This window comes from Girardinichthys multiradiatus, chromosome 7 (genome assembly GCF_021462225.1).
Source record: "Girardinichthys multiradiatus isolate DD_20200921_A chromosome 7, DD_fGirMul_XY1, whole genome shotgun sequence".
Classification (NCBI taxonomy): domain Eukaryota; kingdom Metazoa; phylum Chordata; class Actinopteri; order Cyprinodontiformes; family Goodeidae; genus Girardinichthys; species Girardinichthys multiradiatus.
In genome coordinates, this window is record NC_061800.1 from 30,066,497 (window position 1) to 30,083,079 (window position 16,583).

The window sequence follows — 16,583 nt, forward strand, 5'->3', positions numbered from 1 at the left end:
TATTTTGAGTAATTCTCTGCATTCGGTTAAAATCTTTTCAAGGACGAGCATTTTCTCAGTTGCTCTAACTGATCCGATCTCTTATTTGGTACAAAGATGCAAAGACCTTGAACTCAAAAAACAGGAATAGTTGGTCTATTTGGTACATTTCCAATCAAATAATTTTGACAAAAGCCTAGGCAAATAAATTGTGGGACTCCATGCAGAAGACCTCCTGTCAAGAGTCAAACTACAGACCTTCTTGATGCAAGGCTACAGTGCTACCATCTGCACCACCGTGCAGCCCCGTTTTTTGAATATTTGAAAATAAAATTATTTTCCTCACCTGAAAGCAGACAATAATCGTTCAAAGTGCAAAAGGTTTGTGAATGTACAAGGGCCAAAGTCCTGTTTCTACAAAATTTATTTTTTCTTAACCAAAAGCAGTTCCCTTGAACAAGCAGAAATGTGTTTTTTTAAGTAAGTCCAGGCCTCAACATGTTAGTTATTAACATCCACATGCAGCAAATCTGAATAAAAAACCTGCATACCTAAAAACTACTTTTGCATATGTCAAACAGGGAAGAAAAATCCACTTTTTACTTCATAATTTACCAGTTCATCAGAGCAAATTAGGTCCTTCATCAGTAATTTCTTAAAAAAAGAAAGATCTTTATTATGTATACTCTTTATTATAAATGTTTATAACTTGTTAAATAACTTCTATAACTCATTTACATCCACATAATCAGTGAGTACCCTCAACAATAATACTTTCAGCAAGATGTCACAGTAGACAACATACCGCACAACAATTGCACAGGTTGTTAAATATGGACTTTGCCAATACAGATTATGCCTAATGGTAAAGGTGAGATAATGATATTTGGCAGGAGTTCAAGGCGGCTTTCCAAGTAAGCAGGACAAGTCTGAATCCCACTAGGTGTTGTTGAAAAAACAAGGATACCTGAAGGTGAAAGGGAAGGAGGGTTTGAGGATACTGAGATACTGAGGCACAAGATTGGAGTAGGGTTGGTTTAGGCTTGATTATGAAATTATTAATGAAAATAGTTAATGATCTAAACTAATAAAAAAAATTTAAGAAAAAAACTGTTTACTTTTTAACTTGTATTGTTATTTTCAACAACAATTTGCTCATTTATTGATATAAAATCTGAGTATTTTAGTTCGTAGAACGCATTTATTGTTGAAGAGATAAACTATAAAGGATATTTACAACAATTACCTAATTAACCTTTAGGCTGACTGAGATAGGACAATCAATAATTTAATCTTTTATTTACAGGTGAAATGATTTGAAATTAAATAATACTATTAAAAAAAGTAGGTTCACATGTTTTGAGCATAAAATATTCAGCAACATAAATTCCTCGGACTAAAAAATACAATATCTTCCAATGAATTGCAGTAAAGTAATATGTTAGGTATGTATTACCATTATTGTTTAATTATTATTGTCAGATAATTTAAAAATAATTACGTTTTTATTAGGTATTAGCCATAATCATCTCAATAATCTGAAATAAAGGCTTGAAATAAAATCCTCTGTGTGTACTTAATCCATAAAATACATTTTCATGTGGTGAAATAAATTACTAAACACATTTTTTTTTATCTTTCCTCTTTTTATGGATATTTGCTCCTTTCTCCCTAAATCACTGAAAGCGGAAACAGAAATCAAATAAGGCAAAAGTGAAGGACTCTCAGGGCTATTGAAATATGTGGCACATTTTGAAGAATAAAAGAAATACATTATTAAAAGTGAAATTCCTGTTAATTATTAAAAACATGTATCTTTAATGAGTTTTCCCAGTATGTGAGTGGGTTTTCTTTTAGTGGTCAGGTTTTCTCCCACAGTCCATGGACATGCATGTAAAGTTGATTTAACTGAGGGTCTATTAAAGGCTGGTAGGACACCTCTAATATGATGTATGAACAGCGATTCCCACTGAATGATATGTCATCGTAACCCCGCATTTTCCGGTGCATGGAGGCTGGTGTGTTGAGCAGCAAATCAGGGTCACATGGGTCTAAAGATGGATGAGCTGGAAAAGAGTGTTACAAGAAAAGCAGATCACCACGAAGGATGAAAAAAAAAGAGATCTTGGGCTCATTATTTACTTGAGCATAAGCTCAGCTGTTTGTTGCATCATAATGTGCAGACATTTGCAAGCTGAATCATAATTGAATGTAATTTTGAAATACCTAAAGATTCCCAACTCTCCTAAGGTTTACCTTGCCTCTTACCGGCTGACTTCTGAAACAGATTTCACCCTCCTAATAACCTTCAACAAGATAAAATAGGCATAGAAAATTGTTGGATAAAACTACTTGCTGCATGACAAATGTGTTCCATGATGTAAATATAACATCTAGAATAACTCTAAGAAGTGGACCAATGAAGAAAACAAAGAAATGTAAAGATTTCTCACTTTGTTCATCAACCTTCAGCTTATTACTGTAAAGATGGAAATACCCTGAAGGGTATGGGTCTTCCTAAGATTATTGTCCTGAGCTAAATCTAATAAAATAGAAATAGTTTTTTACAACCTAAGGAATGCATTTATCTCTGATATTAACTGGTAACAGTATGTGCAACCAAATTTAAACTGGGCTGCACTCACTTCACCACATTTGAGTAGATTCATGGATTAAAACTTATTTCAGGCCATAGGTCTAGTAGCAGTTTTTATTATTCCCAGAACATCTTCAGATCCAGGACAGAATAAAACAAACGATTTGAGTGTTTAAGTCTGAGGCCCAATTGAAATTCTGAGGCTGGGTCTTAGACGAGCTGTGCATAAACAAATCAAACTTCAATAAACTGAAATGTTGTAAAGATTGGGCCGTAACTCTCCATGAGGATATGAGAGATTGATGAGATAATACAGCGGAGGATTACTTCAGGTGACAGCTACTAAAAGTGCTCCTTCAAGATAATTAAGTTTGGGGTGTACCGTAACACACAGTATTCCTGTATTCTGGCACATTTTATGTTAAATTAATAATGATAATCTTTAATATGCCATGGCTTTTTGTTCCTTCTTGACTTTATTCATTTGAGGATCTGCTGAGAACTGAAGTGTTTATGTTCTCCTCAAAAAAAGATGAACTTAAATTTTATTCTGATTAAAAACAGAATTGTGAAAAAGTATTAGCCCCTTACAGATTTCTTACGATTTATCCGTATTTGTCACACCTAAATCTTTTTAGATCATCAAACTAATTTTAATACCAAACAAAAATAACCTGAGTAAATACAAAATGCAGTAATTTATTATGTAAAAAAAAAAAAAAGGAGACAATATCAACCTGGCCCTATAGTAGCGATGCACTTTACTTGACCAGTCATCAATATTGTCCAATTTTCCTTTAAACAACTCTAACCGGTAATCAACAAATGCCAAAAAGCCAAAAGTCGCACCTCTTTCCACCAGCAAATGCATCAGCAAACTGCATGTTCTTTGATAAACTTGATGGACTAAATAAATCTGAAAATCTTTAGGTAAAATCCTGGTCAGTGCATGTCTTTTCATAAAAAAACCTCTTTACTCCAGCACTTAAGCCCTGTATTATTATTTTGAGATTCACATCACCAAACCAATGTGATGAACTGCACATATAAAATCTGACATGCCCATGATTAATAACAAACCCAGAAGCTCTTAAACATTCGGTAGGAGAGTTATGTGGTGTTTTGCTGCCACTGTTGTTATTTATATTATTCATCTTGTTGATAAGGCTTGGCAATGACATGGCAATACTCCATACCAGGATCTTATAATACCAATAGTATTGCTTTAAAAACTTGGCCATGAGCAAACAGGTTTAAAGCTGATAAAAGATGCTGATGTAGTTAGGTTTGCGCACAAAAATGGTACTTGAACATTAAGTGCACAGCATGCCTACTGTGTGTTTCGGGCATAGAAAGTCCTTCATGTTGATCAAAACTCATTAATTACCAATACAAGCGTATATTCGGGCATTAAATGAGTTTGTGGTTATAGAAATTACATAAGTTAAATCTAGCAAAATAAGATCGTGCCAAAGCTATGACAACCTTTCATAAACTCGCAGTGGAAATCAGGAGTCTGAACAAGGAAATAGCAGAAGCTGGAGCCCGAACAAAAGTCGCTAATGCAAAAAAACGTCAGGAACTAAGTCGGTGGTTCATACTCTGGAAGAACGATCAAAAACAGAGCTGGCTGGATATTGTTGAGACCTTGTGGTCCTATCAGTGGAAATGTCAAAAAGAACACCAGCAGCAGCTAAGGTTAACCCAACAAAGGTTAACGTTAAGTAGTCTCTCATGATTAAAAAAAACAACACTGCGTCAGAGGCGATGGGTCTCACTATGGAAGAACTAGCAAAAGAAGAGCTGACTGAAGATAGCTGAGACCCTGTAATCCACCACGAGCTACAGTTAAGCCCAAAACTATTCATACCCTAGGCAGATTTAGGTTTAAAGTAAGTTTAATTTTACAATCATGTTTCTTCACACTCTAAGTAATATTAACGTTTTGGAATGACACAACCAGAGTCCCAACTTAAACCTGATTGAGAATCTGTGCAAGGAGCTAAATATTCGGGTGATGGCAAGATGGCCTTCCAACCTAAAACTCTAGGAGTTCATTCCAAAATCTTTTTTAAAGAATGGTTGAATTAAAATAATTTTAATTTTAATTTACAAAGGGCTATAATTAATTTTGCACTGAGCAGTAGAATTAATCATCTATACCATCCATATGACATAGTTTGTAGATACGCAAAATTTGCATGTGCATTTTCATTAAGCAGGGATAGTAACTGTAAAAGAAGAGACTAGAGAGATTTTGTGCAAAAGATGGCATTTTAACTGTTGACAGTATTTGTAAAAAGCCAAAAAAACTGCTTTATATTAACTGATATCTAGCTGCATAATTTCTGTATGCACTGAATTCTTCATTGTGCACTCCGCATTAAGATTGTTTCTAGATATCGAGAGATCAACCAGCGTTTAAAAATGTTAAGAAAGAAAACTCACTTTTTTTTTTTTTTTTCGAATATAATCTGACCCTACTTTTATGGTAATAACCCAAGAAATCCAACAAGCTGGTAAGAAAAAGACATTTTCAGAAGACAACAGCTGACTAAAAGCTAACTATGCATTAACTATGAATTCACTGCTAGAGCGGAGACAGATGACTACTTGTGTCCTTTTTTTTATGGACCGGTATAGTGCCCACAATATAGCTACATTTTCCACTTGTTACTATTTTAAGCCATTGAAATATCTCTCCTTTACATTCACTAAGACGTTGCGTTTAATTGATATGAAAAACCTAGGAGTTTTTAATGCCGCAGTAACCAAATACAGTTTTCATGGTCATTTAAATCGGTAATACTAACTGTCAGGATCTTATTGTGGTAATCCATAGATGTTTCATCCTACATATCAATATAATAACTCACCTTAGAGCTTGATGGGTTAACAGTGACTCAGGGCCTGTTTTACGCGTTCCTGTTATATCATCCTTTGGGTCTATATCAAAAAGCCACAAGTGCTGTTACTTTAGAGGAAGATACGATGGATCAGGTCTCATTTGGAAAATGTAGCACATACATCAAGAAGGTGAAGTGAGATGATGTTCTCTTCTGCCTTTTTATTCAATGTACAGGGTGTGACAGTTCAGAGCTCTTTCATTCTCCTGTTTTTCTGTTTGAAAGGAGAAGCTGAGTCATAATTATGTTTTGCAATCTCCAGGAGAAAAAGGTTGCCATGTCACAATGAGTAAAATATTCTCTCTTTTCCAATCCAGTTGAAAGTGATAGTGGCCTGACTACAGAGGAGAGTATTTTAACTTGTTTTTTTCCCCAACAAGTGACACTGTTAGCTGTTCAGCTTTTTTCTTTTGTAGACATTAAGCAGGGCTCATAAATGCTCTATCTCATTCTTTCTGTGCTGTATCACCTGTTTTGGTGAGTTTTTAATGCCACAGCACTGCCTCTGAGTGCTTTTCATAATTCAGAGACGATCCTCCCTAATAACAGCCGACGTTGTTGAGGGAGCGTTCATATTAAGGCACGTTCGCCTTATTCATTACTGAAACCATGCAATGATTTCTATACCATAGGAACAAAAAAAATATCTAACTTTAGTGCAGAGCTGCAATCCTGAATACTCAAGGAGAGGTTGCCATGGAAACAGAGTTACATTGGCCAGAAATGAGAGCGACAAAGGATTCAGACTTTCACTGTACATCAATTTTTAACCATGGATTGTTTCTACTGTTTCTACATCAGCATTTCTGACAACTTTCACATGACCGCAGCTGCTCGGGATTGCAGACGTTTCTGGGAGAATTACAAGAGTAAACATACCTCTGTGACAACGAAACCCTAAAAATATGTGCTAATTGCACTTTATTGGCATTCCTTAAAATTTTCAGCAAGGGCAATTCAAAAAAGATTGAAACCCCTGTCCCTTATTTTTGCAGGCCCATAAACCATTTAATGTGAATTAATTATCCTATAAATTCCACAATTATCAATTTCCTGATATTCTAAAGCAAATGTTTACTAAAGAGAAAACACCTAATTACCCAAAATGGGTTAATTTTCTATCGGGATGACAGAAATATAAGAAATTATTATTAATTATGTTTTACATTTTTGTTTGTTTTTATTGTTGTGTTTATTAAAACTAAAATTGAATTATTAGTTTACAATAATAAACAAAGAATAAAGTGGCACTTTTTTGGATTCGTCAGTTTTGCAAGTTAATGTTATTAAAGATTTTTGTGTTATTTTTTATAAATACATTTTAGCAGGTTTGCGTCACCGAGATTCCATCTTTTCTGTAGAACCACCCACAAATGAACCTCTGATATAATGTATGTAACAGTAATATTGCTCACAGGAAAAGAAAAGGTCTGAGTATTCTTTAATTCTGTATTCTGTAATTTCTTAATTTTATCTGAAACAACACCGAGCTGAGCACATTTTGATGGATCAAACATCCCACACTCTGACTGCACTATACTGTGCAGAACATTAACATCATTTAATAACTTACACCTACTTTCTCTAACGTGTCTGGTCCCAGCAGAATGATGGAGCATAAATACTGCATGGCCTGAGCTGCCGGGCCATGCTGTGTGTCAGGTAATACTCAGCCACAATAAAACTTTAATAAAACTGCAATACATCCCCATCATAGATGTCTAGGAACAGACTGCTTTGCTAATTACCTTCCTCTCATCTCCATATGTTGCATTTCCCCAGAACTGGTCCGACACAACTGTTGTAACAGTAAAGGAGCTCTGTGTTTATTATCAACTGTGTCAAACAAACGATTTTTAAAATGACTGTATTCAAGAGTTTTACTCGCAGCATCGCGAGTCTCGGAGAAATGAAATTCTGTAACTCCAAAGGGACCCTGGAAAGCAAATGATTGTGCCCTCTGAGAACAGCAGCCAGCGGTGTTCAGGTACAAAGACGAGGAATAGATTTTTTTCTTTTTCTCTGATGAGAAAAATAAATTTTACACAGTCAAACACTGGAAAGGCACACAAAAACAGTTCATCTTTCACTGTAGGGTTCAAAAACAAATTTATTTCTCTGTAACGCTAATTTATCATCCATGGTTAATAAATGGCAACCACTCTCATTATGAGCTGATACTTCTTCTGTGTTTGCCTCAAAAACGAAAATCAATCAAATGCAATCAGCAGCTCAATAGTTAGCCCAGCTGAACGGGAGCAGTTAGAACCCATGAAATGGCTCAATATTACCAATCAGATTTGTTGCAAAAACACTTCACATCAGCATCATAAAAAAACACTTCCTACACACAGCCTGGAGCCACAACATATAGTAAAACAAGCTCTCGTTTGCTGGTCAGCAGTGCAGAGCGTAGAACATGTGGTTGCCTACCTGTGGTCTCCACGATGCCTTCTAGTATCACCACAATTTCAAACTGCTCCGTTTGCATGGACCTCTGCGAGAGGTCATAGAAGGGGCTTTTGGTGTCGATCACGTGGCAGATGGTGAGCGGCGAAACGAGGAAGAGCTGGTCGGCCCCGGTGCTGAAACCCACGTCCAGCTCCAGCTGATCCAGCGGAAGAAACTCGCCTTCAGGAGTCTGACGAGACTGATGGGGCATGGAGAAAGTAGACACGGATGTTTAACATGAAGAACGGAAGGGCTTGGACAGAATTATCTCAAAATTTGTGCCAAGTTCACATATCTTAACTGCAGTTCATAACTCTCATGGTGTCTTCATTTAGTATAAACCCAGCTAAATTGGTTCTGTGGGCTAAACGCTTTGAGTGTCTCCTGGCTGAAAGACGCTATATAAATAAACTTACCTTATCTTATCTTACCTTACCTTACCTTACCTTACCTTAAAGCTAACAATAAGTCTGAGAGGGGCCAAGGCAGAAGTGGACCTCTAACATCTTAAATAAAACTCCAATTTCAAAAATATCCTACCAGTTCATGTGAAAGCCTTTTTAAGAACCTTAAAATGAAACCTGCTGAATGACTTTTTGTAACAACTATCTGTCATATAGTATCCACCTTGGGCATGTTTTTTATCCACTTTGCAGCCAACACTATGAAAATGTGCTTGAAAAGGCAGAAGGTTGCCTAGTTATTTTGGTTTGATCAGCTGTCTAAAGCAGACCTTTACCATCTTAAAACAACTACAACCTGAAAAATGTCATGCCAGTTTTATGCAAACACTAATTTATTAATCTTCAAGCCCGTGATCTTTGCGTTGGACTGTTGTTTACAGAGAAGTCAATAAATATTTGCACAGGACGTTGAGGTAGGACACCGTGCTGATCAAATCAAAAGAACTCTAAGCCACCGGTCCCTGACCTTTTTATGGACCATGTAGCTGGTCCATGGGAAAGTTGACAATTTGAAGGCGGGGATCCATCAACGGAAACCTCTTACATCATAAAATGATGGTGGACCAGGAGGGAGGGGGGACAGATATAAAGGTTATTTATACTAATAAAAGATGCCAAGAGAGATATCAAGTGCAGGTAAGATATTAACTAGTTATGACATTCTAACAGAACATTTGATATGAACAATATTCTACACTCAGAACATCAATTTCAGCTTTAGTTTGATATCCACTGATCCTAAAAGCATACAGCTGAAAAAACTAAAGGAACAGTATATTTCTTTATGCATGAGGTTCACCTGTCTGAAACTCCAAACACTCAATGTTCACAGTCTCTTTTATTGCTATTTTAGGTATGCAGGTCACTGTTTTTATTGAGCCAAGAAAAATATTTTAACCTGCGCATTGAAAATTAGGCTCTGTTAGCCTGTTTTGACACATACTAACAACTTTTCCACACCACTCAGACATCAACAGATATCTTCATGTCGGCAGCTTTTCGTCTTTCCCATTTCAAACTCACTTACATGTTGGTTAGACATATATATTCTCAATGGGGAGAGGTCAGAGACAAGAACAATGGTTATGTACTTTTGTGGAAATATTTGATATTTAATTAAAATAAATGTTAATTAGGTTCTAAACTGTCCAAACATTTATTCCTATGTCGTCGTCATCGTCGCCTTCCGCTTCATCCGGGACCGGGTCGCGGGGGTAGCAGACTCAGCAGAGACACCCAGACGTCCCTCTCCCCAGACACCTCCTCCAGCTCCTCCAGGGGGAGCCCAAGGCGTTCCCAGGCCAGCCGAGAGACATAGTCCCTCCAGCGTGTCCTGGGTCGTCCCCAGGGCCTCCTCCCAGTGGGACATGCCTGGAACACCTCCCGAGGAAGGCGTCCAGGAGGCATCCGGTATAGATGCCCGAGCCACCTCAACTGGCTCCTCTCGATGTGGAGGAGCAGTGGCTCTACTCCGAGCCCCTCCTGGATGGCCGAGCTCCTCACCCTATCTCTAAGGGAGTGCCCGGGCCCACCCTACAGAGGAAGCTAATTTCTGCTGCTTGTATCCGGGATCTCGTTCTTTCGGTCATGACCCAAAGTTCATGGCCATAGGTGAGGGTAGGAACGTAGACCGACCGGTAAATTGAGAGCTTCGCTTTTCGGCTCAGCTCTCTCTTCACCACAACGGACCGGCACAGCGCCCCCATTACTGCGGCAGCCGCACCGATCCGTCTGTCGATCTTCCGCTCCATTCTTCCCTCACTCGTGAACAAGACCCTGAGATACTTAAACTCCTCCACTTGAGGCAGGAACTCCCCTCCAACCTGAAGAGGACAAGCCACCCTTTTCCGGTCGAGAACCATGGCCTCGGACTTGGAGGAGCTGATCTTCATCCCAGCCGCTTCACACTCGGCTATTCCTATGTTTCCTTTACAAATGTATTCATTCCTACATTGTTTTGCTAACATTACTGTGGTACTTGTTTGTATCAAATCTTGACATGTAAAATAGCAACAGAAATACAGCTGCACGGTGGCGCAGTTGGTAGCACTGTTGCCTTGCAGCAAGAAGGTCCTGGGTTCAATTCCCAGCCTGGGGTCTTTCTGCATGGAGTTTGCATGTTCTCCCTGTGCATGCGTGGGTTCTCACCGGGTACTCCGGCTTCCTCCCACAGTCCAAAGACATGCCTGTTAGGTTAATTGGTCACTCTAAATTGACCTTAGGTGTATGAATGAGTGTGTGCATGGTTGTATGTGTGTTGCCCTGCGATGGACTGGCGATCTGTCCAGGGTGTACCCTGCTTCTCGCCCATAGACTGCTGGAGATAGGCACCAGCTCCCCCGTGACCCACTATGGAATAAGCGGTAGAAAATGACTGACTGACTGACCGTTTAAATGTTGTGGTACCATTTAATTCAAGTTCAGTTTGAGTCTCATCAGGTATTTTGTGTTGTGGCGTCTATTTGCCCTAGCTGTTCTTATGTCTCATTTTATTGTAACTATTTTATGAATTTTACTTTACTTTTTAACTTCACTGCATTTTTATGGGAAGTTTTTAAATGTGTTAAATAAATAAAGTGAATTTGACATCAAGGGTTAGCAGAGGGGTTAAGTGGTGCTTTAAAAACAACTTTTAGCCCAACCGCATTGTTAGATCTGGTGTCTGCCATCTTATGGACAACATCCCACAGATTCTTTGTGGGGTTTAAGTGGGTTCAAGCACAGCATAGCATGGTCAGGAAATTTAATTGAATTCAATTCAAAGAAACTGCTCCAAAGATTTCTGGTATACAGCTCTGCTGACTTTTGGTTTTGGATAAAACCCAGTGGACCAACACCAGCAGATGACATGACTCCTCTAATTATAACTGACTTTGGAAACTTTACTCTAGACAAGAAGGAATCTGGATTCGATGCCTCTCCACTCCAGAGTCTAGGAGCTCCAAAATATATTTTATTGCGAAAAGAAAACTTTGGACCACTGAGCAGCATCTTATCTGGGCTTTTTCACATTTGACCAGGTAAACATTTCTTACATTGTCTTTGATTCAGGAGCAGCTTAACACAAAGAATGTAACAGCTGTAGCCCATGTCTTGGATAGGTCTGTGTGAACTGACTCTTGACGCCTGACTCCCGCTGCAGTCCCCACATTATGAATCTCCCTCCAACTCTTGATTGGGTTTTGCTTGGACAATCATCTCAAGCTGTAGTTATCCCTGTTGTTTGGACACATTTTTATTTCTCACTATTTCCTTCCACTAAACGTTCCGTTATGAAGCCACTTCTTTAGAAATGACCTTTTGTGGCTTACCATTCTTTTGGTGGATGTCAGTAACTATCTGATGCACAACTGTCAAGTCAGCATTCTTCCCTGTGATAAGCCCTAACACAACATTTTTTGTTATTCAATTCAAATCAATTCAGTTTTATTTATATTGCGCCAATTCACAACACATGTCGTCTCAAGGCACTTCACAAAGGGTTTGGAATGGTGTAGGGTGGTTGGGGAGGTTAGAATAAACTACTGAGTGTTAGAGTTTGGCCATTTTAGAATGGGCTATGTGTAGGGGTACTAAGTAAAATAATAAACTGATGAAGTTTGTCCATGTAGAGCCCACCATTGTTATACCTAAAACCACAAGGACTGGGGTCTGATATAATATTCAGATTTTCTCATAAACTGATTTTTTGGGGCTGTCCAGTGTGTCTCTCCCCCATAGACTGCTGGAGATAGGCACCAGCTTCCCCACGACCCACTATGGAAGAAGCGGAAGAGAAAATGACTGACTGACTGACTGATTTTTTGGGTTTTCTTTAGCTGTAAGTCATAATAAATACTAATATGTCATTGTATGTGTAATGAATCTAGCTGATATATGGGTGTCACTTTTTGAAATATGTTTTGCAATTTAACTAATAAAAAAGCTCTACAGCAGTCACTGACGCCCACCACTCAAAGGTAAGACACAAAGAAGTTTAGTGGGGGGGAAAACTGTGGTAGAACATGGTAAACAGACTCCATGGGAACATGCAGCCTTCAGAGGATTGGGAAGCACAGCCCATATATTTTACATTGGTTTTATGTAATATTCTAATATACATTTTTTTTTACATGTAAGCTATAGTCATGAAAATTAACAGAAATAAACACTGTAAATGCATAACTCTGTAAGGAATCTATAGGAGTTTCCCTTTTTGAATTATATTAGTAAACGTCTAACTTTTCAGAAATAGTGCTGGTTATATTAGTAATATGTACATCCAAATTTAGGATATAAGAATAGAACCTTTCCTGATTGTATCTTTAGGCCTTTCTGTGTCAGTTTTTTGGTTTAAAAAAAAACATGAACCGCTGACAGCAACAAATATAAGATGCTGCTCCTTCTAAAGTACCACCACTTACTTTGAGCAATTTGCAGCGGATCTGTGCAGAGACCATATGGCTGTTACGCAAGTTTCCCACCCTGAACATGAGAGTGAGTTTTCCATCACGCATGGAGATCGCCGCATGCTCGCTGAACATCAGCGTCTCGGCCCTCTTTTTGGGCTGAGACATCTTGATGAACATGCAGCCGATCAGGAACGCGTCGACGATCGATCCGAGGATGGACTGGAACAGAAACAAAATGATCCCCTCTGGGCATTTGTCTGTAATGTATCTGTAGCCGTAGCCTATGGTGGCCTCGGTCTCTATGAAGAACAGAAAGGCAGAGGGAAAGTTGTACACGTTGGCCACACACGGAGTGTACTTGTCGTTGTGCGCTTTGTTGAGGTCTCCTCTGATGTAGGCGATGAGCCACCACATGGAGGCCATGAAGAGCCAAGCCACTGTGTAGGTGAGGATGAAGATGAACAGATTCCAGCGCCATTTCAAGTCTACCAGCGTGGTGAACAAGTCCGAGAGGTACCTGCTGGTCTCACCGCCCAGGTTCCCATGCTGGACGTTACATCGCCCGTTCTTGTCCACGAACCTCTGCCTCTTCTTCTTCTTCTCCGGGGGAGGCTGGTTGAATCCGGACCCGCTGGAGGAGGTGGTCACTACCTGATAATCGTCCCCAAATTTCTTTCGAAGTGCAGACATACTACGATGACAGAAAGCAATACCAAAGGATTCAGTGTTCTTCAAAAAGAAAAAAAAAGTCTGGTAGTTGCTGCAGCCGTGCGCAATGTCTCCTGTTTGGAAAAGTGCGATATCTTTACCCCCACTGTTAGACTTCTGCTGTCCTCTTTCCCCACACACTACTGTTGCTACTCTCTATAGCCATGAAATCTTAATAATGCATGACTTGAATAGAAGCCATCAGAAATAAATAAATAAAACTAAATAAATAAAATTCAAGGGAGTCTCTGGGATGAGGTATCCAAACGAGCCGGTCGCAGTCCAGGTTTTTACAGCCTTATCAGTTGCTGCGTCGTGAATCACTCATCTCTTCCCCCCCCCCTTGAAAGCTGAGGCTTTTACCGACCTGTTCAGAAGCCGCACTCACATAGTAAGTTTTCATTGGAAACTTAATTCCCCCTCTCTCTGCGCTCTGTAAAACACAAATAACAAAAAACGTCTCTGCGTAATTATTCGATTCAATTAAACGATCCTCCCTGCGCGCACTGGCGACTGCGTTGGAGATATTTCGGTTTCCCAGTCCTTTCCTTTGTGTCCTGCGCGCACATGAGATAAAGTCCAAGCATATGGGAATAATAAGAAAATAAATATCGAGCTTGGTGAGAGGAAGACAATCACCGTGCCGCTGTCGTCATCTTTGGAGGGCTTTGCCAGGGTTTTTCTTTTTCTTCTTAGGGAAACATCGAGTGGTTTCTCATTGTTCGACTGGTACAAAGATCCAACAGATGCTCTGTTTGGCTGCTTAGGTCCCTTTCTTTCGCTTCGATTTCTTTGCTGGGCTCCTGCGCACTTTTGCATATCCAGTGATGCGCTCACTGTTGCCTAGTGGTACCACAAAGAGACACAGTTTGGAGGAAGGGAGAGAGAGGGATTGCCTCATTTAACAGTTGTTTTTTTTTTTATATATATAGCAAACATGTGAAATCCCACTTTAACAGAACCACTGAATGAACAGATCTCTGGCTGTTGGTGATGTTTTTAACAATACAATTGTAAGAAATAAGAAACGAGACCCTGCAAAAGTATTATCATCCCTTGAACTTTATCATATTTTGGCAATACTTAACCGCAAACGTCAATGTGTTTTAATAATATTTTATATGTTAGACCAACACAAAATAGAGCGGCAACTGTAGAAGGAAAATTATACATTACTAATGACATTACTTTCTTAATTGTAGGTTCCCAATTGATTCCCTGATATTGAGCAGATGGGAATTATTGATCTTCCATTATTCAGCAGGTCTGTCTACAGATCACTTAAACTTATTTACAGGTTATTCTTCTGGGTCACCTGTTAACAGCCTCCAATGACCCTGCTTCTCTCCCAGTAGGGACTGCACTTTATTTTCCTAATATATCTATACATGTTCTGCAGGGAGGGTTCCTCACACTCACCACACACAAAAAAGAATGGCGCTAGTAGTCCCCAGGTGCACAAAAAACCTGCAACTAGAATTACTCATCATATTACCAAGATTGTAGCCACAGAGGAATACACCCACACTGCCCAGGCTCTCATACTGTATGAAACACATGAGGACAGGAGGAACAAAACGGCACCTCCTCTACAATAAATAGAAGATCTATCTCTACTCGTCTTCCTCTTTGTTTTTGCTCTTTTTTATTTTTGCTGCATTGTGCACAGGTTGAAAACAGCACAATTATCACTTTGTTGAGAACCCCCTGATGAGTGCAGCAGGAAATTTGCATTAAATCTAATATTTATATCCGTTTAGTGACAAAGTGGATTCTTTTAGTTCTTATTTGCATGGCAAAAGTACAATCTAATGAAAAAAACATAAAAGGCACATTTTGTTACATGTTTTAAGCCCAAATGTGCCACCATCTTATAGATAAAGATGGAATTAACTATTTACATATGTGACATTCAAATAAATGAATAAATCTAGAATTTTTAAATGTGTCATACATATTCAGTCTTTTTTAAGTAAATCATGTATGTCTTTATTCCCCATTTTAATATTTTAACTGTAGCTTTAACCAATCATTCAGTTGGTTCTTTATTTATTTATTGAATTACGGCACTATTTTCAGTTAAATATATACAAACAACATGATATTCCATTTTTAAAATAGAACAGGTTACACATGTATTGATTTCCAAATTAATTTTCTTGATTGTATAATAAATTACATTATTTATTTAATATTCAAATAAATTAAAGTGACATTTGTAGTTTTTGGCCCTCAGTAGGGGAAATGGCCACATGTGTTGATTTGGTTGCTGTTTTAAAGATGAAGTTGAATTTTGGTCTGGTTGCTGTTGTGCACTGTTTTCAATCAGTGTCACCTGTTCCCATTACATTAATAATTCTCCCAGTATGTAGACTACTTATTCCCTCTCAGCCTTCATGCCTCTTGCCAGGTGGTTTTCTCCGTCAGGATGCTTATAGGTTGTTGTGTTGCTGTAGCTTGCTTTTGTAAGTTTATTAAATTACTTCAATAATAATGCTCCTCTTTTAAATGTCTGTCTAACTCCCACCCCTGTCCATACATATTAAAGTCTGTTCTGGCTTTTGATCAGTGGCCCCCATCCAGCTGCCTCATTTAAAACTTTTTTAACCACCCCTACTTCTAGCTGCCATGATGTACCAAGCATCATTGTGATCTTTCATTTAACATAATGTATGTCCACTGCAGCTTGTTTTTTTGTTTTTTTTTCCAACCATTCCTGGATCCACTGTCTGAGCTCACCAGGATCAATATGCTTCTAAGTCAGTCTGGTTCCAGACAAAAACCTCCCTATTCACTTGCAGCTCCCTGCAGTTTATCACATCACATTTCGTGTCTAGTCTGAATCCAACGAGCCCCACTGTATGAACAGTAGTTTCTAAAAACAGCGCTAAGGCTTGACATAACTGTTTCCAAATGAATGACTGCATGGCAGCACGGTGAGAAGTTGAGATGCCTTAGAGCGCTGTCTGTGAGGCTCTGTGATGCAGCCCTCTTGAGAGGAACAGACAGGAAATGATTTCCTTATCAGTCACTGGGCCATCATAATTGCCAGGTGAGCATTAGTTATCCCACCTCTGCAAGACCCTGT

At 38.8% G+C, this 16,583-nt stretch overlaps 1 protein-coding gene across 1 annotated transcript in view; it reads right to left on the reverse strand.

Annotated features, from left to right (window-relative positions):
- kcnj3a (potassium inwardly rectifying channel subfamily J member 3a) overlaps positions 1-14,339 on the reverse strand; it is a 78,930-nt gene extending 64,591 nt beyond the window's left edge. The window contains exons 1-2 of the mRNA XM_047371456.1: positions 12,800-14,339; positions 7,915-8,131 (exon numbers count right to left, since the gene is read on the reverse strand). Coding sequence (XP_047227412.1) covers positions 7,915-8,131; positions 12,800-13,477 — 895 coding nt within the window. The 5' untranslated portion in view covers positions 13,478-14,339. The remainder of the gene's footprint in view (positions 1-7,914; positions 8,132-12,799) is intronic.
- Positions 14,340-16,583: the final 2,244 nt, after the last annotated feature.